Raw genomic sequence first — 25,354 nt, 5'->3', positions numbered from 1 at the left:
TCTGAGACTTCCAGCATCACCTGGGTGTCTAAGAGCCTGGGAACCCTACAGCCTCAGCCTCTTTGCAGGCCCTGGACTTTGAGCCAGCTCAGCTTTCCTGTGCCTGAGACTGTGCTTTCCAACTCCAAGAGCAGTATCCCAGGGCTTCTCTATTGCCTAAGGCTGGCCCAGCGACTGCTTGGGGTAAGTGCAGTTAAGCTTCTGGCACCCCACCTGGCCAAGCTGCCATGCCCTGTGGTGAAACATACATGGGACCCACAACCGTCCGCACATGTAGCCCTAGTGATGAGCATTCTCATGATTACACTCTGCCATTTTCTTTGCATCTTCTCCAAGACCATTTGTACTATGATATTTAAGAATCTTGCTTCAGAGCCTTTATTCTTGGCATCTGGAATGTCCATCTTCTGAGTCTGCTTAATGGTCTACTTCCACCTTTTCTTGCAGTCTCTGCCCTTTAAAGAAAACCCATAGTTTTGTTTAATCACTGTAGGAAGGTTGTTGTTGTTGTCATTGTTGTTGTTTGGTTGGTTGGGGTTTTTGGGGGTGGGGAGGCTGGTAAAATATTCAAATAAATGCACATCATTTCTCTTGAAAATTAGTTTTCTTAGCGACTGTCCTCCCACATCTTCTGAGGTTTTGTGATTTGCTGTTCATTGGAAGCATATCTCCACTTGCCTTCTCATGTCTTGCTCCTCCCTAAGTTCACTCTCATTTACTTCTTCTTTCTACACACACAGAACAGAAATCATGGTATTCTTGAAATGAGGACAAAAAACACCCCTCTATTCTACAAATGATCTGACTTCCTAATAGATGCTTGTCTGTGAGTTCATGTCAGATCTGTGCACACTTCTGTATCTTTGCTCTGGACTTGTAGAAACACCCCCAGCACAACTCCCTCAGAATACAGAGATGGACAGATAGTTTCTTTATACCACAAAATACATGGAGTCAACATGGGTCTGGTTACCAAGCTCATTTTTACCACTAAGGGCACACTCATGTGTCACAGTGGAACTGGCCTTGAGCTCATGCATGCAGTGTTCATGGTCTACTCCCTGATTCTGGGTTCCTGCACATGTGAATGGCAGCTACCACCTACTGCCATGCCATCACCTCTATAATGAACTGTGCCCCTTCAAAGCATGAGCCAGAGACCTCCCCTCCCTGCCACAGCTTCTTGTAGGGTGTCTGGTCATCACAGTGAGGGAAGTGTCCAATATCTTAAGAATTGGTGGTTTTCATATGCAGAGATGTCCTTCATGGGACACACATTCTGTAATCTTGCAAGATTTACACCCTCCTCCCTCAGGCATTTGATATAGAGTACAGAAGGGAGAACTGAACAATTTGCAACCCCTTTTTACAATATGAATTATCGTTTTCTTTTTTTCTCTTTTTCTTCCTACTTACTTAGAGGGTTTCTGTTTCTTTTCCTGTAAGACCATGTGTGGAAGAGGATTCTTTAGAATGCATTAGCAATATGAATTATTCATTTTTCAGAATTAAACAATTTAATAACTGAATCTTAATCAACTTCTTAATGTTCTATTTGAAGATTATTGAAGGCCACAGTAACCAGAGGAAAAATAAAGCATTCAGTCAACTAAGAAACTGATTCTATCATTATTTTGTGAGGGTTGAAACCACTCCAGCCTACAGTTTACTCCCTGATGCTTTATGTTTACAGTCAGGTCTTTGGAGAATGCTAGCCCTGAGGTCAGATGAGAAGCCCAAGGAAGGAATCCATCTATCACCAATGTTACTGGTGTCATTGTTTAGACTAGAGCAAGAATCTTAGGCATGTGAAATTTAATACAACTACATTATGAGATTCACACCAGTCTAAAATGCAGTACTATTTAGAACAATAAACAGAGATTCTTTTTAGTAACATTTTTACTAATTCTTAGAGAATACCATACCCATCTCTTACTCATCCCACAACTCCTCCCAGGTCCCACCTTTACTTATTGTCCCTTTGACTGTCTCTCTCCAGGTGCCCTGGTTCTCTGGCTCTTAAAATCTTTCCATTCTACCTCCTCTTTCACAGTGTTCCTCAAAGCTAGGTGTTTTTGTCCTAAATGTACTAATTATGGCCAGAATTTTCTCCCGTGAAAAAGAAAATGACTTCATCAAATGCTTAACTGAATCAATCAGTGCATTGATTTTGAAATATCCAAGCAAAGGATCCCCCACCAGAATGCAAGTCTTTCTAAAAGACAGGCTTCAGTGCTACATGTATTTTTTTATGTTCTTTTTCATTTTGAAGCCCAAATACTTTATTCCTTGGCTGAAAAAAAAAAGTAAGGCAAAATCTACCCTCTCTGCCTTCTAAAAAGACCAACTCTCTCCTAAAAAGCAGAATGGGTGTGGAATTCTGGGAAAGTTAAAAAAAAAAAAAAAACATATCCCAGAACCAGCTTCCAGTTGAGTTAATTACTGGTTTCTTGTCTAAGGAAAGCATGCTTTTAAAAATCAGCTCTGCTTTCTATCGGCACCTTGACTCAGTCTGTGCTCAGTGAGGGCACATGGCTGGGGCTCTTGTTCCCCTGTGATAACTCCTGCTTTAGATAATGTTTTTATTGACTTCTAACTCAGGGCAAACCACTAAGCTAAGCTCTTCTGGGATCTTCTTATATTGCCTGGGCAGCAGTTTGGGGAAGTAGGAAGCATTTATTTTATAGATGAAGAAATTGTGATTTAGAAACATTTAACTTAGTGAGTGCTAGAGCCACAAATGACTGCAAATGGAGGCTTCTTGTCACATATTTCACCATGTCTAGAAGTTTAATCTCAGAGAAAGTTGGAGGTGAATGTTGGCCAGAGGTTAAACAGTGCTGACATCCTCAAATCATGTGGACAAAGATTCAACTGTATCTTGGTGATTTGAATTTTTGTTAGCATTATGATGATACAAATTCTTTACTTTTTTTTATCAGCAATAACATGCTAAATTCTTGGCTCTCTTTGAAGTTAGAATGGTTTATAAACCAAGGAAATATTTCCTTTTGAAGTTTGCTGATCTTCTGTTCTCTCTGCATGAATCAGTAGAGCCTGAAATATTGTTGGTATTTGTGCACTGAGATTCTACTGTCTTCAGAGAAAATATTTTCAATTATCATCCTCCTCACTGTGATGGTAAAGGTTTGTGGTACAGCCACACGCTATGACATGTTTCTAACTGCCTGAGGCTCTTGATTAGAATTATATCACTGTCTGTATGCATGTGTCTGTCTACACACATACTCCTGTACATGTGCACAGACACACATAGATACACACACACTCATAAACATATACAAGGATTGAAGCTGTCTTCTATGTTGTGATTTCTGGAATCTTTGATTTATTTTCAAACATTATCTGAGCACTTTATTTTACTCCATGAATTCTGGAATTCAAACCAAGGGCATCATTTTTTCACTTCTGTCAAGACGATTCTTCCTGATAAGCTCTTCTTTGGGAGACCTACACTTCCCATTCCTTTTTGGGCATGCTTCCTTATTGCAGTTATTCAATGTTCTGCCCTCCTGACACTGTTCATCGTTGAGGTAAGTGAATAGTTGTCAGCTTTTAGTCATTGGATCTCCAAAGCTGCATTTCACCTACCTTAGCTTAGGAGATCTATTAAGTAATTCTCTTGCTTGCACGTGTTTTTGATGGCAAGGCTGTGGATAGCCAGATTGCCCACTGAGGATGGCAAAAGACAAGAAGGTCTTTGGGCTATTGTCATGTCACTAGGAAAATGAGTTTGATTAGGCTTTTAAGTGCCAAGTAGAGCATTTCTGTTGTCTGCACCTGCACAGCCTGGAGTTTCTGATGAAGAACCTTTCATTATCATCTTCCTGGAATGACTGGCTACACAATGCAAGGAACTAACCCCACAGAGACAATAAAAAGGAAAGACTCCTCTTTGCAGAACATCTAATCATACAAGTATTGGATGGCCCCTGGTTGACCTCTGTGCTGGATCTCCCAAGCATCTGTTCTTACCTAACATCTGTCTGATGGCACTGTTCTAAAATTGATTGTTTTCCACCGTGCATCTGTTTCAGCTCACAGGCATATACAACTTGGCAAAGGGCATTATGTTCAAATGTCCACAGTGCATACCTGTAAGTCTACATCAAGGGGCACCATTATACTCATAAAATTTGAGGGCTCAAGTACTGACTTTCTTTGCCACTTTACTGATTTTGAAATCTTATATTTGAGTAGAACCAAGCAGTGTCTGTGAAAAGAAAAAAAAAAACAGTTGTCAAATACAAGGATGTGACGATGTGTGTGTCCATCCTGAACTCCTTAGAAGCAGTCTTCGAGGTTGCTCAAACTCACAGAGTAGCCACTCAGTTTAATCATGTTCTATAACAGGGACTAGCCCATTTTCTTAAACATGGAACATTTTATCACAGAATTGCTATTTTGAGCAAATTGGTCTAGCATATTTATGGTTTCAGCTGTTACAGGTTTAGCTGGAAATTTAACAGTGTGTAATGGTTGTCAAACAAGTGGATTATCACACCCCCTTGATGCAAATATTTTTAACTTCTTTCTTACTCCAAGTCACTAAAGGCCATGTAGCTTATGAACACTTGGGAACCTAATAATGTTACAAGAACTGGGTCAGCTAACCAAAGACAGTATAGGCCCAACAGAGCAAATTATGTCCTAAGAAATATGAAACCCATATATATGCCATATAAAACCTTTTAGAATTCTGTGGTCAAAAGATTTTTTTAAACCTGCATCCAGGATTCATAATACTCATGTTGACAGGATGGCCTCTGTAAAGCACTATGAGAATAAAGCCTATCTGGCATCCTCAGATATTTCTGGGGTCTAAACAGACTAGTGGGGTTTGAAGCCCTGTGAACTTGGAATTATCCTAAAATCATCTAGCTGCTACTGACCAACTAGATAGATCTAACTTAATTATTTTCTTCACAAACCCTACCTTCTCTATGGAGTAGCCTGTGACTTTGCCATGATCCTGAGCAATTCCAGGACAGCTCCCAACAAGCTCACCTGCTCTGCTCCTTTGTTTGTTTGTTTGTTTGTTTGTTTGTTTGTTTGTTTTTGACATGGTGTTCCAGACAACAGCCAATGACTTTTCATGGATTTAAGTAACTGTCATTCTTCTGCTAAAACATCTGTAAAGCCTCATCTCCATGTGACGAATCTAAAGCTCCTGCAATGGTCTTTCAGATGTTATAAAGCCTGTTTCACAGAGGCATGCACCAAGATGTCCTCTTGAGTATTATATCAAAACCAATGGCTATTCTGCTGGAATTTGAGGAGCTAACTTGGGTTCTAATAGGATCTGTAGACCCTGTTCATAGCTCCTTTTCCCACAATTTGATTCTAACTCAACACTTACCACTTGAGTAATGAGCTCAATCACTGCTCCATATAAAGACCATCATATAAAAGAGATCCCTTCTTTTCACTTCTTCATATACTTTGTAGTTTGTGTTCAGCTGTATAGGGGATTTTTGTTATTGTTTCATTAATGTGATACTGATGGAAAAATGAATAATTAAATGAATTGTATTCCCCCACAATGTCCTTGAAAAAGTTGTAATGTGAATTTTCATGTTCTTAAGAAAAATCAATAGAGACTTTAGCTCATTTTTTTAGCTGTAGACAAGACATGATGTCCATGTGACCCTCTCCACATTTATGGCCCACAGCCCTCAGTTCTATGTTTCCCCACCACCCAATATGTATACACTTGGGACATTTTCTATGCATATTTTGATCAAATACTGATTCATTCTTTGTTTACAATTCAATATGACATGGTATGGGTCTTTGCAGTCATCCCCATCAGAGCTGCTCTCGTGCTCCCAGATAGGTACTATCTCTTTAACTTTGGCTGTAAAGCACCCAGTGCCCAGCCACCTGCACTCTAGACTGCATAAAAAGCCTGTTAATGATAAATCGGGGTTTTATTTCGGTTCATTACACCTGGGTTTTCAGGCAATGTTTGGGATTTCATGCATTTGTTTGTAATGAGTCATGGGCCCCTTGACAAACAGGAGACTAATTTCACTAACCAGGTTATCAGTAGAAGGTTCAGACAGAGGGCCGGTTACATATGGTTATTTGTCTTCAATAATAGCTGGAAACCATAGAAGATTATAGCTTGTCACTATGACAAGGAGAGGCTCAGAACGCCTCAGAAAACATTAGGGAAAATGCCTCTTAACCTGCTTCTCTCTCAAACATCAATCAACTAAGCATCTAGCAACTGATTGGTGCAGGGGTTGGGGTGGGCTGTGTTGTAGATGTCTCATGTATCTTTGGCTGCATTCTCCAAGGTGGCTTGAATCTCTGGGTGAATAAAAAGGATTATTCAATTGCTTGTTATATTGTATTTCTGTCTATAATGTACATTCACACATCTATTGCATGCATACATAAATTAGTTCATATTATTTTCTCATTCAAACATTTCTGATAAACCGTTTTTCATTATTTTCATGAAGTTACTAAAACAATAAAAATTACTACCTTGCATTTTTCCTTAGATTATAACACAAACTTTACCATTGAGAATAAAATTACTGCAGCTAATAGAGGTGTTATTATTTCAAAGTGAAGTACTGGGAATAGAAAATGATGAATCTAGTTAGGTATTTTTAAAGGAGAGACAATATTCTCTTCGAAGAATGCGTACTGTTTTCATATTCACAAGATACTGGAAGCAAATATTAAAGTTTCCATTTTGATGGGTTTCTAAAAAAACTTCAAATGTACTTAAAACATACTTACTCAGGTCATATTTTAAAATTTCTTGTATTTAAATCTTCAAGTTCCTAGTTGTAGCAACTCCTCTGTGTGGTGCCATTTATCGTCTGTTATATTCAGACCTTGTTAAAATGCAGACACTTAGAAAAAGATGTTTTCATCCAACTCTTAGATTCCCATCCCACCAGGTAGGTATCCTTGCAAACCTTCCAGTGGTCTAAGCCAATTGCCCTTGCATCTTGGTGGAATCTTACTATCTTCTGTCAAGAAGTCCTTTGTCCCCAATGTCTCAATGGATCCCAAAGCCCAGCCACTTTTTGCACCAAACTCACTGCCCCATCCCTGTGTGTGAGCTCAGTGTGCCTCACTCATAGTAATCCCAAAGCCTCCCTCCTCTACCCTTCTGGAATCATACAGTCCTCTACTGAACACAGCAACCCATAACCCTTGTAAAGCACAAGCCAGGTGACATCCTGTGTTACATTATCCCATTTCTGTAACTACTCCAGGAACCTTAAGGTCTTCATCCTGAACCATCTTGACCCTATCCCTCTTTGCTTCACCAACATGAGAATTTCTGTGGTATCATGGTCTCACAGCTTAGCTATTCTCTCTACCTGGGAGACTTTCTTCATATATCTACAGAACTAGCACACACATAAGTATCTTCCTCTTTCAAGGTCCTTCCTTCTCAGGGAGGACTTATGGTTTCTGCATCCATGCACAGCAGAAAGAACTCCTGAGATGTCTGTGTGAAGCTACATCATTCCATTCCCTTGTTCTCTCTGGTGGTGTTGTGTTATGGATCAAACTCAGGGCCCAGGAAGTGCTGGCATGTGCTCTACCACACAACACATCAATCCATTTGTCACTTTCTAATGCTTTCCAATTTATTTATACCACTTAGCCAGGAAATTTACTGATTGTAGTCTCTCCCCTCCTCACCCACCCCATGCAGGACTCATGCTAGGTTGTGTTAAGAATCTAACTTCATTGTGCTTTGAGAACTGCCTGGCACATGTTAGAAGCTCAATAACCATTTGTTGAATAAAGTCAATGGTTTTATCAAGTATAGCAAACCACTTAAGGAGGAAGTATATTTAGCTGGAAGCATAGTGAAGAGATGGGAGGACATAGCATCCAGAACAGGCTTTGGATCATTGGAAAAGAACATCTGGGATAGCAGACCAGGTCACAAAGTAAAAAAACAAAACACAAGGAAGGGATCCCAGGCTTCACTCACCATAGCCGATTTCAAATCTTACACCCAAGTAGCTATTTAATCCTCATACATTATTTAATGTCTCTGAACTTAGGTTTTTGTATTGGTAAAAGGGAATAATGCTATCCAGGCTCAGAGCATCATGTGAAGAAAACAAGAACCTGAAGCAGACGGCCAGTGCCAGCTGCCTGTGATCGCTCAATAAAGGATGGTTAGATGGAGTGTGGTTTGACCGGGATACAGATGAGGTGTTCGCCTCACTGTGCTATTTTTCCAATAGAAACCGAGCCAAAATGTATTGCATTTACTCTGTACTCCCTGAGAACATTCATCTATTGTCCAACTTGAAAAATGGAGCTGAAAATGACTGTTCTAGCATTTGAAGCATAAAACACAGGGGCTGGTATGCACTGGACTGCCAGGCATGCGATTCCTTTGAATACAGAAGGAAAAGAATTGCGCTCGCACATGTGTGTGTGTGTGTGTGTGTGTGTGCGTGTGTGCCATCCCTGCTGAAGATTACTTCCTTTTACCCACCCTGGTGCTTTTGTTTCATTTTCAGTTGCGCCTACAATTCAGGAAATTAAATCTGGCACTGTGACCCCTGGACGCAGTGGACTGATACGATGCGAGGGTGCAGGTGTGCCGCCGCCGGCCTTCGAGTGGTACAAAGGAGAGAAGAGGTAAGGGCTTTTGTGAGCTTCTCCACGTTCCAAGCACTTGGAGCTAATGTGTTTGTATTTCGATACTAACTTTAAGCAATTTCTGTAACTGGCTTGAATTGTTCTCAGCAGCCTTCTTTTGGGCAAGCAGGATGGAGGGGCCCACATGGGAGGCATGAGGAGCTAACAGCTTTCCAGAAGAAATGTCCACATTGGTTTCTGTAATCTCAGAAATGCTTGCAAATCCCCCATTGCTGATACCTTTTGCTTCTCTGCCTCTCTCTTCCTAGCAACCATGTTTGCTTGGACGGCAACCTGCCTCTAACGGGCTTGGGCATGGATTATACAAGAGCACTTCAAAAGCAATAGGAGCTACAGTCTGTACTCTGCTTCCTTAATAGCCAGAGCCCTTCCTACTGCCTTACTCTACCATAAGAAAGTTTAATATTTTGTTTTATAGGCTTGTGTGTTAGATATTCCCGAATTGTCAAGCCTGTGGAGATGTTGTGCACAAAACAGGCCTGAGCAAGGAGATTTCAAGTTATTCTTTGACTCTGCTTGGTATGGCTGTGCCCTCGGGATGTCCCAGAAGTCTAGGAAAAAGCTACTGAGCAAGAGAAGATTTGAGCCCACAGAGTTCACTTTATTTCCCAGGAGTGGGTTCAAACATCTCCAGTTGCTCTTGCCAAGCCAGACATGAAGATCACTGTGGGTTAACTGAAAATCACAATAAGAGACGGAATATGTATCTGTATTTTACTTCAAATCTTAAGAATATAAAAAATGCTAGTGGGCCTTTGTGAAGTGGACCTTTGCTATTTTTAAGCCTAAATATTAAACTAAATACTGTCAGCCATATCATTGAATAAATGCCTGTGGGGATTACACACTCCAATCATAATCATAACTATTTTCATCTGACATCTGTAAGGAAAGCTAGGGAAACCCCATGAAAATTTGCATATTGTCACAATGAACGAGCATAAGCATGGTGCCAACAGGTGTCCAGGTTTTATTGTATTTGCACATGAATATGGTGTATGCATGTGTGTTTGTGTGTGTGCACATGTCCATTTGTGGGTGTATGCATGCTTGTATGTGTGTGCGCATGTGTGTGTGTGTGTGTGTGAGAGAGAGAGAGAGTATGTGTGTAGGTATGCTCACCCCTGGGTGTACATCTGTAGGACAAAAATTCATGCCCAGGATTATCCCTCTACACTTGAGTTTCTGTGTCAATATCTGTATACTCTTCACCCTGGTTGCTAGGACAAGGTATCTCTCACTGAACCACCATTTGCCATTTGGATCAGCAGGTTGGCGATAGTGTTTCTCCTATTTCTGTCTTCCTAGATTTGAGGTTATAGACATTTCCAGCCATTACAAGCTTTTCCTGGGGGTATGAGCATGAGCTCTCACGACTAGCAAAAATTTTACCCCTTAGATATCTCCTTATCCTTCTGCCTTTGAAACCAGAATCAGAGTTAATATGCAGGAAAAAACCTCCCATTTCAATAAAAGATTTATCTTAATAATTAAGGCTATACTCAACAATCTTTATACTAAATAACTATAGTGTTACCTAAATTTTTGGCACTGTTTTATATGCAACTTCTTATAATTGGAGAAGTTTCAGTTTGTCAGTCATTTCATTAATTAACTTATGCTATCCAAAATTCTAAATCTTCTGATTAGTGGCTTTATAGGGGCTCCGTAGTTTAAACATGCTGGAGTTAGAAGAGCTGCACTGTGGTTTCCCTTATTCCACTCACTAGGTTTGGACATCAATATCAACACCAACAACAAAAAACCTTTCTAAGGTCTGGTAAGGCAGGTTGGAAAGCTCATTTTTGATGCTCTGTGTGAACATTCCCTGTAGAGTGATGCTCAAACTTCTGAAGGCCATGAAACTTTTGTTCAGATATGACCTTATCCACTTGCCCAAGAAGTATCTATGAGCACAAGACACTTCTTGGCAACATCTGTAGTAAGTGGAGCCTCAACTCTTCCTTCCAATAAGACACTTTGCAAGAACCCCATGAGTCTCCTGTCCTCCATAAAAGGAAATTTAATCTGATTAAGATTGTCTTACCTGCCTTTTAAAGTCAGACTTTGATCTGTGGCATTCATTTCCTAAAAGCTAACAGTAAGAATCATTCCTTTTGTCCTCCAAATATGAGCCCATTTGTTGGTACCCACCTAATTTCCAATTGCCTGTAATGCTCTGGAACCATACATCCTCCTAATTTCTTGAAGCATTGCCAAAAAGGCTATAGTGACCCTGGGAAGTTTTGCAGCCTATAGCAAATGTAGCAATAGGACAGTCAATGCAGACATGAAGCTTCAGTCCTTACTGGGGAAATGGGCTGTAGACTACTTGCTCACAAGGAAGGTAAATTGATTCTCTCACCAATGCTTCCAAAACTCACACACCTGCGGAATGTCAAACCAGATGCACATGTGAAAAATAACTGGGCAGAACACACCCATCATTGTTTAAGTTTTAACTGAAGAAATATCAAAATTCCCAAATGTTGCTAGAATAATTTCCTTTCCAACTATCATAGCAATTTATATGTGAAACACAGGAGAGCTGAGGAGCTGCCTACAACACTGTCTCCACATAAGTGATTTGCCATGAGGGCCCAGGCTGTGTGTTTACCTCACCACAGTGAAACTCATCCAATGCTGTATGAAGGTGCCACTGTAAGCTACTGATAGACGCTAATTCCTATGAGCAAGTAATAACAGATGCTGATATTTCTCCACAGAAAACAAAGTGTGTTCCTGAGCAATCTGCACAAGTCAGGGCAGTTGGTGACAGCTGGGTTTCATAAATCTTCAGACAGAGTCTATGGGGTCAACCCTTTTACTCTGGCACTCAGTCTATCAACAATGGCTTGAAAAGTCAACAATAAACATCAAGAGCAGTAGCATTTCTGGTTGATTACTGATTTGCAGAACAAGACATGGCTCATAGAAATATTCACTAATACCTACCAATGTTTACAAAGGAAGCAGAAACAAAAATGGAATTAGGTGGACAAGTAACAGGAGCAGATATACCAGGTTTCAGAGTTTTTTTCTGAACCCCCAGAAACCTATCCAGGAGGAGACTTCTGTCAGAGACCCCATCAGGATAGAGTAGTTCTTGCAAGCTCTTTGTCTCCCAGAGATCTTTCATCTGTCATCCTTATATAAACATTCAGAAATAACCCACACAAGATTTTACTTGTATTTAAGGAAATGCTTAAAATGCCCATGTCTCTCACACCAAGATCATCAAACATGGATTTTCATGCAGATGAACACACAAACACACATAATACATATACACACATGCACATATGCCCATGAATATACATGCATACACATGTATACATATGTACACACAAATGTACATACCGGTACACACACCCATGAACCCATGAACTCACACAGACACACCAAGCCACAAGACATGACAGCCAAGGCTGGGTAGGCATTTACCTCATCACAGTGAAAGTCATCCATTGCTGTATAAAAGTGTCACTGTAAGCTGCTGATAGACTCTATTCCTATGAGCAAGTGATAACAGATGCTATTTCTCCATAGAAAGCAAAGTGTGTTCTTGAACAGTCTGCATAAATTGGGGCAGGTGGTGACAGAACTGGGTCTCATAAATCTTCAGGCAGAGTCTATGGGGTCAACCCCTTTACACACTCACACATGAACACATGTACAGACATGTATGCACACAAGCACACAAACATGCACAACGACACATATTCACTCACACACACTCAACACACATACATAGACACACATGTGCTCACACACAGAGAGATACATACAGGGATACACATAGATATTCACAGACACGTGCACATAGACACACACACACACACACTCACATTCACATGGTAAGAGTGGTGATGCTAGTGGCAGTTCCTGGCAGATGGCCTAAGTTATTTGTCATGTGGATATCTCCACAGGACTGCTTAAGTGACTTTATGTCATGGCAACAGACTTTCTCCAGAATCTGATCCAGGAGACAGCAGGATAGAAACTGCTATACCAAACCTTCTTGTGACCTTTGTTAGGTCTCATACTGTCATTTCTGCAGTATTCTATTATCTGCATGTGGCAGCCCTACTCTCTGCTGAAGGGAAGTATCACGCATATTGTATCAGGAGGTGAGATCATCAGATGCCTATACACTGTATCTTATTGATGGTCTAACTGGGTTTCATACTAGAAATATTGCCAATTTAATTTACTTCATTGCACTATCTTAACAGCTAGCGTGAGAGTGACTCCATTTATCCATGTTTTGTTAAATCATTAGCCATTGGTATAAGGTAGTCATTTTTAAACACCAAACTCTCAGCATAAGGACAATCCTAGTGAGCTTAATTTTATTTTAAATATATTTTAATACTGGGGAAATTAGGGTTTATATAATTGATATAAAGTACCACCATTTAAACTTTCTTTTCTTGATAGCATTAGCATGTTATATTAGGTCATATTTTTATTTTACATGACGCATGCCATACTTTTCCCCTCTTTTTCAAGATTTCCTGAAATTCAAGCCTGAGGGCCAGAAAGCCATGGTTTCTTATTTCTATTGATCAGTTAGACTGCTTAAGCTTTTAGGCAATAGGTAAATTTATTAGTTCATTCTGTTTGTATAAAAATCTCAAAATGTCTACTATACTCTGTAAACTAATATCTATCAATGAAAAACAAAATGATAAATCAATAAATCCAATTTAAAGATATAATTAAAGTCATTTAGCACAGAGGCTAATTCTAGCTATGCTTTGGTAAAGTCTTTAATTAAAAAAAAAAAGTGTCTTTCTTAACTCATCCCCATAACTTAACATAGGAATGTAAAAGGCACAAACGAGTCCAATGAATACAAAAGAAATTCACAGTGAGACCTTAAAAACTCTCAGTTGATGAGTTAAAAAGTAATGTGCTCCCAAATCATGCTATTTGCATTTCGAACTGGGAGCTATACCTTCTCGTCTTTTTGGCAACACATTCTCAACTTAGTCTGTGCAGATTTGGGTATTATTTACAACATCTGCTAAGAGAATAAATGACTAATATGTTCAGTTTAGCATTTCTGTGAAGGATGAGTCACATACATGCACAAAATATGTATGTAGAGACTCATACAATGATGATCAGATATGTGCATATATGTGCACATGCAGAAAATCAGCCACCTAAAATTATAATTGCATGTGATGACCTTGTATGGTTGGTGTCTTACTTTCTATTGCTGTAATAGGACACCATGCCCAAGGCAAATTGTAAAAGAAAGTTTGGTATATAGAGAAAGAGGGTTAGAGTCCATCATGATGAAATAAGGGAAAGCTCACATCTTGGTCTACAATCATAAGGCAGAGAGAGAAAGAGAAAGAACACTGATAATGCCAGAAGGAACATTTGAGGGAACAATTAGATTGGAGAGCACTGTGGAAGGATGACTAGAGCTTCCTACCCAGGTGACAACTGGGGTGAAAACTGGCGTCATTTCCTGAGGCTGGAACACAGGAATGAGGTTTCATGGGGGTGAGAAATGATATAATGAAAAACATGGCAGATCAAAGTGTCACTGTTCCACAGAGTTCACCACGCAACAGCAGGAAGTGTGTCTGTGCCTTAAGACTTATGACAGTCAAGCTCTCATCTGAGCATGTCACATGTCAGCCCATGAGGGTCTCTTCATGTTTCCTCTACAAAGAGCTCTCTCCACTACATGACAGGCCATCCCAGCCTGGTCTTACTTTGCTTTTTGAGTGACAAATCTCACACTTCTGCCTCCCACAACCTGAGCCAACATCACCCTGAGAAATTTCCATTTCCAAAGTATGACATCATGTTATTTCAGACCCCTTCTTTATTTGGTACTTTTGCTGTTAAGACCCTTGCATATACAAGTACACCCATGCATGTACTCATAAGCATGGATGCACACATGCACACACACACATAGCAGTGCATACACATACATGCACACACATGCATACACTAACACACCCAGTCTCCTGGTGCGCCTGTATATTTCCTCTCACTACATAATCTATAGACTCAGTGCAGGTGTCTCTCTCCCCACAAAGCCTCTGGAGTCTTTCATTCTTAAGGTTTGGCAGGGTTTCTAAAGGAGGCCAGAGTCTCCCGAAGGCCCAGTTGTGCATGATCTAAGAACCAAAGATGCTGGATACACAAGATAATCAAAGACAGTTAGGATACTATCTCCAAGCTCATTTTGTTATGCCAAAGAAACGTAATGACCTGGACCTTTGTGAGAGTGTGTGCAGCAAAAGCAAACATTGGTAAGAATATTATAAAAAAGAGAAAGCTTGAAGTAAAGCCACAATAAGTTTTAAAAAACAAAAAGGAAAAGCTAGAGAGACACTCCTAAGAGTTTGAAGGGTTTCCCAAGGGAGGGAGGAACCATGAAACTTTTCTGGATATAGGTTTTATAGTGCAATGGTAGAAACTGGACAAGAGCTAGGTAAACTCTGCTGGGATTAGTTAATTCTCTGGGCTATGTGCAACGTCGATGTGTGTATTTTTGGGTCAAGGAGGAAGATGGAACTCACACTTCCCACTCAGTTTGGGGTGTTGAATCGAACTAATGTGCATCACCTACTCCGGCCTACTGTTGTCCTTGACTGTCCGTCATTAGTCACACGGCCATCATTACATCCTCCACCCTTATAGCTGTCCTGAGTGCATTAGTGATACTAAGTTCTCTTGGTTTACATATTTTCATGACTGCTTTGTGGCTTCACCATGACAAACTTCACTATTTCACAGCCATAAAGATGGAGTTGTTATCACTGCTGGTCACATACTACTTACCCTTAAGCTGGATGCTTTTCGTTAGAAGTCATAATCACAATTTAGTCTGTCACAATTAGCTGCATTCGAAGCAAAGGTATGGTAAAGTGCAGCAGTGTCTTACTGATGTGGCTTGAGAGCAGCCACTGGTCCAGTCTGTCCTCCCTCCTGTCTATTTAACTGTTATAACATTTATAGGTTCAAGCCCTCTTCATACTCAAGCCCTTTTATTCCTTTTCTTATCGTTCAGAACTTATGATCGTTTACTGCAAGCCATTGTCCTTTGATAGTTCCAGAGAGATAACTTTTGTTTCAGGAGAAATTTCTCCAACTTGACTCTTGGATGCTCACCCCATCCTCAAATCCATCACTGTGTCCATTTCTCTTGCTAAACTCTAGACTGTGGAGCGAGGATTCTTCTTTCATTATCACCTTTCTGGCACCCGGCATGATGTTTCTATAACTTTGTTACATAAATGAGTTATGGTTTTAGTAGTTCTATGATCACTGACCCTGAACTCTGTCGCTATGCATGCAAACTCACATCTGTGCAGTTCTTCATATACAAGTGTGCATATGTGAATGAAAAACAAGTGGTTACCTGGGTTGATATTGCAGATGATCTGTCCACACCAGGGTTTTTGGGAGGGGTGTTTCTGGTTTTCTTGGGTTTTTAAAATATTTATTCCTTCCTTCCTTCCTTCCTTCCTTCCTTCCTTCCTTCCTTCCTTCCTTCCTTCCTTCCTTCCTTCTTTCCTTCCTTCTTTCATGTATTCATTTATTTAGGTTTTGGTTTTGGTTTTGAGACAGGTTTGTCTGTCCTGGAACTCTCTGTAGACTAGGCTAACCTTACTCACAGGGATCCACCGGCCTCTGCCTCTTGAGTTCTGGGAAATAAGGCATGTTCTACCATTGCCCAGCTTCATACTCTTTAAAACAAACAAACAAACAAACAAACAAAAAACAAAACAAAAACAGAAACAAAGTCTCTTGGAGGTTTGAGTCTTGTCAAATAGGCTAGTCCAGATAGCCAGCAAGCCCAGGGGAATCCTCCTGTCTTCATGTCCTGTGTACAAGGATTCTAAATGCATGCCACTTGGATGGTTTTAATTCTGTTTTGCTCATTTGGGTTGTTGGTTTTATTTTTTTCACATGTGTTTATGAGATCACACTTAAGATTTGGTGCTTATAAATCAAGCCCTTTTTCCAGTGATCCATCTTCCCAAAGATGTTTTCAAATGGGAAAAGGAGGGTACATTCAATTGATTGTCCAGTTGTAGTCAATACCAACCCAACCCCAACATGATGAGGAAAAAGGAAAGTAGTTTCTGTTGCTCATTTGTGACTTCCTTTTATGTGATCTCCAGCTCTGAAAAATGATTATATTGTTATATTTTAGTATAAAACTTAACATTAAACTTTCAGGTACCCAGCTATTAGGCAAACAGCTCAAGCAGAGTGAGAGATTCAGGAGTTGTCAAGATTGCCAGGGTTCAGGACCCACTGTTATTAGTGGGAGTGGGATCCTGCACTGTATGTAACCTTTGTTCCTTTCATATGGTACTTAAAGTCCCCCCACCCCAGTGCAAACCAAACTGTCACTAGTAGGGCAGCCCCAAAGTCTTGGATCTAAAATTATTAATTTCATTAAAATGGATAGAGTAAACAAGACATACATTTTAAATAGCTTAATAAAGTCTAAAATCATTAAAGTATCCTAATGTATTATAATAACATTAATTTATTCAAATATACAACTAAAGATAGATACCTCTTGGGTCTCAGACAGTGATGCATAATAGTCTTCAGAATGCTCCCAGGAATAAACGCTACCTTGCTATTCTCTAGCCTCAAGTGTCAGCCACACAATAAATGAACAGGTTGCTATAGCAGCATACACACAGAACCTCCCTTCCACACTGGTTTGTTGAAGTTCTCCTCCTCTACATTTTCACTATTGGTTTCTCTGCCTGCCCTGGGGTATCTCCCAAAAGCTTGGATGAGACTGATAATGGGCATATGACTGATACAGCGTTTGGCAAGTCTTGAAATCACAATGCCATGATCTTTGCCATCACTCATCTTGCTTTAAACATAATTTCCTGTATGTTCAATATTTAATGTTTGACTGCAGTCTAGGGGGAAGTGAATACATTTTAAGAAACAGACTCTATCATTGAATGATGGCTTAGCCTGCTAGAATCTAGTGTCTGCTAGATTTGAGGTACATGTACTTAAAGAGTACACATTATTACTTTAAACCATTTTCCATCCACAGTTGGCTACTGGGTTAGCTTCTTCCACTTCACAGATAAAATCATGAAGGTTTACCAAGATATAATGAACTAATTCAAGCAACCAAGCATTCAGTAGTCACTGTGTGCCCACATTTTAAGAGGCCAACACTAGCACTCTTGTATGATGTTCTTAGAATCAAATACATAATAAAAGCATTGAAAAATATTTTCATTATGCAATTCCAGACTCCCAGGCAAGATGGGCATGAATCTGAAGTACTCACAAACATGTAGGAAGATGTGCAAATAAATCTGTGTTAGATGTGGGGACCCAGCCAAGTCTAGTGGAGCTCAGCAATACCACAACTCTACCAGAACTTGAACAGTAAAGACCATTTTATAACTAAAGAAACCACATTTTTGGCCCATAGCTGATTTTTGCTGTTCTTGACCATGTTGTGCAGGAGAGATTTTTTTCCCCTTTCCATTTTATAGTGGGCTGAGAGATGAAATCACAGACAGTAACTGCTGCCAATGGGGTATGTGCTGGGGCTATGTGCAGCCTGAGAGACTGACTCAAGGGAGAAAAAATGGCAGCTGTGTAAAAAGCTTCGCTCAAGGCAGAACTAAGCCCCAGAACTAGTAATGAGCCTCCATCCCAGAACGATATCCATAAAGCCCCGGGAATGAAAGCTTGCTGTTTTGTTGACTCTCCACCCCATGAGACTCACCCCCTGGATTGATCCCAGCTTTCTTGGCTTGCCTACAGCATATCAGTTAGCTATTTAGCTCCAGTAGCTTTGTTCTAAGGCCCAACTCAACTTTCCTGAAGCACTCATGCTTTCTGAGCTGTCTACCAAACTCAAACATAACATCCGGTTTCTGCTTGAAGATGTCAGCGCTAACTGCCAGGAGTGGACACCAGCAGTCCAAGGAGATCCACATTTGAATATCAGTAGTTGTGTCAATTATTGGATGATTAGAAAATGAATTAGCTTAATTTTTCTAAACTTCTGTCTCCTCATCTCTAAACTAGGACTAATAACACCTATCTCCCAGGGTTGCTGAGAACATTCATTTCATGTTCACAGAAAGTGTTCATGAATGAATGTTGGCTTCCCACTCTTACCACACATGCATGAACAAATACTGAAGAATTTCAGTTATAAATGTATTGAGCATGACTGCCATCTTCTAAGTATATGTAAAGCTTTCCTGTATACAATGAGACTAGAAATACAGTCACGGCTCTGGTCCTGTGTCATTTATTGTTGATTCTGACCTAGAAAGAAAGAGCAGACAATAATCACAAACATGAAGCGAGGCAGGCCTGAGACTGAGCAAGACACAATGCCATTGCCCTAGTTATTTTTGCAATCTTAGCAATTGATACTGACACTATGTGGTTGGGTTTTTCTCTGGTGACTATGCTGCTGGGTTTCTTAGTCACCTTAGATATCTAGAGTCCAAAAGAGATAATGAGGGTAATTTGTTATCATTTGATAATTAAGCATGCCTGGTTCCCTTTGTTACCTCTGGTGTGAGATAATACAGGACTCTGTTTTAATACAGTAGTTCCTTTTGGAGCTGTGCTCACGGGAACCTGCAGCAGATGCTGGCAAGTCAAGCAGTCTACAGTCCACAGATTTATGAGGCATTGGCCAAAGACATATGAGAGTCAGAGTAATGGGTTCAGTATGGACCAAACTTCAGCTGGTGCCAGGGGTGGACAACAGCAGGATCTGCAGTGATTGTGGGATCTTACCCAAGCTCCCCTGGTAAGAGTAAGCAAGGACACATGCCCAAGCACTTCCATATAAGTACATTTGCTCGTATAAAGAACAGGAAACCTGGTATGTGACTTTTAACTCCGAATTCAGTAAAGATTCTCTTCCATTTTAGGGAAAGTCTATAAGAAATAAATAACCTGTCAATATAAGACAATATAAGAATAATTCTATCATCTATCTATCTATAACCTATCAATCTATTATCTATCTATCCATCTATCTATAATCTATTGATCTATCCATCTATCCACCTATCCACCTATCTATCCATCTATCTATCATCTATCTATCTTCTATCTATCCATCTAATTTCTATATTTCTATCTATATTTCTATGGGACCTTATGTAGCCCAGGTTAACCCCCAGTTTCCTTAGTAGCTAAGGATCACTTTGAAGCATCAGAGGTATCATCCTGTTTCTACCACCTAATTTGAAGTATATGCTATCACACCCATATTATGCAATGTTGGAGATAAAACCCAGGTTTTCATGCTATAGAGCAGTGTTGCACCAACTTTAGTATGTCCTCATCCAAAAAAGAGTCTCTTAATAAAACATAAAATTATAGGAAAACATCTTGGATAAAATCTTCAAAAAGAAAAAAAGTCATCAATTAAAATTAAATGCTATAGCATTTAGGTGGGACTCATGTTTTGACATTCAGTTACTGGGGTGGGGTCATCTATGGCCTGGGCTACTTTTTTCCCTCAGCTTCAGCATTTGGAAGGGCAGAGTTTGTGTTAATCTATCTTTGATCACTTGACATGGAACTCACCTTTTATATTGATTTAGTAAATATTTTCAAAATTGCATTGAATCTTTGATAAAACTTCCAGGGCAAGATCTTTGTGATTAAAATCACAGAGGCCCGTTGTCTGGACGTACACCTCAGTGTCCACAATCAGGTGAGCCTCAGTAGTCACACTCTCTCAAAGACGGCTTTACAAAGCACTCAAGGAGAAGAGCATGTCTGAAATGCTGTGTAAGGAATAAGCAGTTCTCAAACGTTCTACTGTAGAAGGAAGTTAGCTATAGACTTCATTAATTTCAGTGAAGTAGGCTCCCCGGGAGACTATTGTGAGGGTAGACTCTTCTCTTGCTCATTGTCCTCATCATCTCCCTGGCTGTTGGGTTATCACTCTGGCATGCTACTGTGATATTGGTGCAGATGCTGCTGCCAGAGCACTACAGGAGGGGCTGCACAGAGCATGGGCTATAACATGCATGACTCAGCAACATATGTAGCTTTGCTTCATTGAAGGGCAGAAAACGGAAAGTCAACTCATCCAGAGAGATAGCCATGACAAAGAAACCAATGGAGCCAAAGAGCTTCTCAATGTACTCCCTGGAAAATATCTCAGAGTTCAGCCAGCGGAAGATTCTAGTTCATTTCTTCTCAGTTCTATAGAAATGTGACAGTTCTGGTTTGGGGCACATCAGAGATTCAGGAGTCTAGGGAATTACAGAGCCCTCAGAAAATGTGTCTGTAACAGACATGGGCACAATGACTTAAACCCTAGTACCAAAGTAGGCAGGAAAATGGAACTGTGATCTGTACATGTGGCATAAATAATCAGTTTAAAATAAAGCTATTAAGGGGATGTGTGCAGATATTGCCCAGTTAGCAGAGTTCTCACTAAGCCCGGGTTCAATCTCAGGCATCAAATTATATTCATTTATTCATGAATTGGTTAAAGGTTATTAATGTGAGACATGAAAGTGTACAACAAGGCACTAGGAATTTAGCATATATTTTCATAATTTTAAAATACTTTCATCCAATATTCTCATTTAGAATTGGGGATCATTATTTCTGCTCAAGTTTAAATTTTGTTCAATGTTTATTCAACTCATAGTTTTGTTAATATGATTGAAGTTTGCATTTTGAATAAGTCAAATTCAACCACTACAGCTAGTAAAGTAATTCTGAGAGTAATCATATCTCACTACTTCTGATTTGCACTACACGTAGACTAGTTTGTCTCGATTCAGTGTAATATACAGATAATAAGAAGTCAGTGCCAACTCCAGGGAAACCATAGATGAACTTCTTTGTGATCAGACATAGTTGATACTGAAACTATCATACATGAAAGAAAAATCTAGCTGGCCACTCACCAGGTGAATTTACTCACTTCTGATCACCATGTCTCATTTATATAAATCTGACATTGCTCAAGCAGAAGATAGAATCTGGTTTCATCCTCATTGATACATAATTTATATTTAGAGAGAAAATTTCTTCAATTTGGCTTCATTTAATGATTATTCTAACCCATTGTCCTATAGAATACTCCATGTACTTGAGACATCACTACAAATGGTGTATAATTTTAACATCAAAGAAAGTATATCCTTGTAGTGTGACGTTTTTTAGGAGATTCAAACAATCCAATCTGTTAAAAACAAAAACAAAAAACAAATAAACTCATGTATCCACACTGAGAGAACCATGCAAGAGTGAGTTACACAGAGAAGACAGTCATTTAAGAAATAATAGAAAACATAGACTAGATGGCATAAGGAGAAAGTGGTTTAAATGACAGGAAAAGCAGGATGTCAGAGCCAAGGGTAGATCCAGGAAGAGGCAGAAATGGGGAGCAATATGACTGGTTACTACAACATAGAATCATGCAAGCTCAGATTGAACACGGGCCTCAGGTGCTGTGTCTGGAGAGAGTGTGAGGATGTCAGCAATATCAAGCAGATACTATTGACATTTTTACATGGAGAGGTTTACAGGAATTATAAAGTCCTAAAAAATGGGGCAAATATGTTTTAGGATACTGAATGCTGTCAACATTGCTGTACTTCCTTCTCTAGGTTAAAGGAAGTCATCCCCCAGCCTTCGTTGTCTATGTCAACAGCTATATGGTATTGACTTTTTCTTGAATCCTTGTAACACATGTTTTCAGAGGAGTTACCCATGAAGTATCTTAGGCTCCTATCAACTAGCCAACTGACCCAGAAGCCATTTGCCAAGCTTTTGGTGGGCAGCTTAAGTCTACTTCCTTTTTCCTCTTTCTTGGTTTTCATGGATGAGAAGCCTTTGCTCTACTGGGTTAATTTGTACACTAGGAAAAGTACACATGAAGAGCACATGGTCTGGTTTATCATGTAGCAGGGCAACCCATCAAAGCAAAGGACCTCTATAAAGCCTGTCTTCTCTATCAAACCCACCAAGGGAGGAGAAGTGTTGCAGAACAGAACTAACACCATGTTGGCAATCCATGAGGGTGTGGTCACATGATAGCTTCCAGGTTGCCATGGCATCTCTGCCTAAGCTGAATTTAAAACTGATGTCCCACATACATGCTAATTATAGTATGTTCTCTTCTCTAGGCTCTTCAATGGCCAACAAGGAATTATCATTCAGAATTTTAGCACAAGATCCATCCTCACAGTGACCAATGTGACGCAGGAGCACTTCGGCAACTATACTTGTGTGGCTGCCAACAAGTTGGGTACAACCAACGCGAGCCTGCCCCTCAACCGTAAGTTAAAAAAAAAAAAAAAGAACTCAGAAAGCATACTCCAAGGGCCTCCAGACTCCTCTGCATGAGCAGGAATGAAGCCCAAGCACGGAGTATTAGCTTAGACCTAATCCTAATGTAGGAACAGAAAAGTTTGTTCCAAAAGTATCTGGATGTTTGAGAATTTTATGATACCTGTAAACATTTACATGTAAAAAGTCTTAGAGTTTAAAAGGAGTAGGAGTTACAGAAATAGATGAAGTGCATCTTCTGACTGAAGATAGTTAAATGAAGTTTTATCTGTAGTGGTTTATTAAGAAAAAAAAAGTCTTCTCTTGAAGCATGGAGGAACCACGACTTGAGTTTGCTCTTGGTTGTTCATCTGTAGACACTCATCTTGGGAGTCACCAGAAAGTCACATGCTGTATGTAAAATGAGATAGTGAGTAAACAGGCATTGGAAAAGTATTTTATCTGCATATGTAGCATATTGACTTAAAACTGTATCTTGAAATACAATGTAGGGTTTAATTAAGAAAAATGCTACGTTCTCTATACATCCAAATGTAACATAATGGGTTGTCTCTTGGGTTTAAGCCCAAAACAAGCAGAACCAAGCAGTCAGGAAGAGAGGGAGGTGGATCCCCTGCTGATAGAACGTGGGACTCATTTGTAAAGCAATGTCTTCATTGCTTTATCTAACAAAAGACATGTGGGGTTGTTGTATAAAGACCCTATATTTATGTATATGGGCAGAAATTTGAGGGTCTCCATGCCTGAGCAGAACACTTTTGCACATGCTCAACTTGAGGTCATAGATTTCAAAGGACAGGTACTGTGCACATCAATGATGTTCTTAGCTCAGGGTCATAGGCGTCTGTTCCAAAGATTGAAAAGGCAGATATGAACACCTCTGGGCATGCTCCACTTTCTCCAAAAAGTTTTAGCAGATAAAAGGAAGGGATACTTTGAAGACGTATTAGTGTATCTGCCCTCAAGGTGTCCGAGTGTCTTTAGAGCTCACTCTAATGCTTCTCAGGGACTGGGAGTGATTGAGCAGCAGCCCTAGGGACCAGCAGGAGAGGGAAAATCCTACATTAATGCTCTTCTCAGCAACTACAATTAGTACTTTGTGGAAGCTGAGTGACTTACAGATGGTTAGAACCATAAAACACCACTTATTTTAAAGCTGACTGTTTATTTGAAAATTCAGAGAAAAATGCAGACTCTCTGCTTCCTCAGTTTCACAAAGTTATCTGAATGAGTCTCCTCTCAAAGTTAGTATTCTTACTGTAACCTAGCACACATTCTTATGTTACCCCATGATAACAACTTACTCCAGGAAAATGCAAATACTGTGAAGTTCATCATAGGCAGGGGATTTTCTGTTTTGTAGAAACAAAAATGGTATGAAGATTTTCATCTCACATAGAACACACTTCATTGTGTATTATAATTTATGAGCTTTTGAATTGGAGTGATTAAAAAACTTCTAATATAGAATCAAGTGCATAAGTTTATATCAACTCTTTCATTGGTTTAGTTAAATATTTCCTAATATTTCTTAGCACTAATTTTGAAATGAAAACAATCGTGGCCATGCAATGGTCTTCTGTAAAATTCTTGCTAAGATTTTTTTTCTCATGAGGCTGTTTTCTATGGTGATTAGTAACAAGAGCCACTGAAGAGATCAGGAGCAGGTTGAATTCTAATTTAATGTAAATATTCACAGTTCTATAGAATATTGTCAATATTTTAGATGGCTTAAATATTCAAAAATCTGAAAAAATAAATTGATTTAAAAAGCAAAGAAAAATTAAGAATTAACAGCATGTTAACTTGCTAACAAAATTTCTAAATCATAGTTTATTTTCTAAAATGAAGTAGTAATAATATTTCTTACAATTTAGGATTGTATGTTATGTCTATCTATCATCTATCTATTTATCATCTTTAATTTACCTATCATCTGTCTATCATCTGCCTATCATTTATATATCTATCATCTATCTGTTATCTGTCTACCATCTATCTGTTATCTATTATCTATCTATCTATCTATCTATCTATCTATCTATCTATCTATCTATCATCTATATATCACCCATCTATCATCTCTCTCTCTCTCTCTCTCTCTCTCTCTCTCTCTCTCTCACTTATTCCTGTTAACACAGGTTAATGGTTGGCTAACAAAAACAGACTTTGTCTATAACTATGAGCTGGCCCTGGAAGTTTGATGGTGTGTCTGTGTATGGAGGATTCTTCCCTGCAATGACTGAAGCTCTTCTGCACTAAAGTATCTCTATTATGTACTCTAATTATTGTTTCTGTTTTATCTTTTATTTCACTTTTGTGGTACTAGAAGTCAAATTCATGA

General features: G+C 39.5%; 1 protein-coding gene across 1 annotated transcript in view; it reads left to right on the top strand.

Annotated features, from left to right (window-relative positions):
• Positions 1 to 25,354, top strand: part of Negr1 (neuronal growth regulator 1) — a 750,157-nt gene that overhangs the window by 567,824 nt on the left and 156,979 nt on the right. Inside the window, exons 5-6 of the mRNA XM_021157844.3 lie at positions 8,541 to 8,661; positions 22,848 to 22,999. Coding sequence (XP_021013503.1) covers positions 8,541 to 8,661; positions 22,848 to 22,999 — 273 coding nt within the window. The remainder of the gene's footprint in view (positions 1 to 8,540; positions 8,662 to 22,847; positions 23,000 to 25,354) is intronic.

Source organism: Mus caroli, unplaced genomic scaffold (genome assembly GCF_978045245.1).
Source record: "Mus caroli unplaced genomic scaffold, Mus_caroli_1 scaffold_3, whole genome shotgun sequence".
In the NCBI taxonomy this organism is placed as follows: Eukaryota; Metazoa; Chordata; class Mammalia; order Rodentia; family Muridae; genus Mus; species Mus caroli.
The sequence above is the reverse complement of the archived record's forward strand: the minus strand, read 5'-3'. Positions and strand labels throughout refer to the sequence as shown.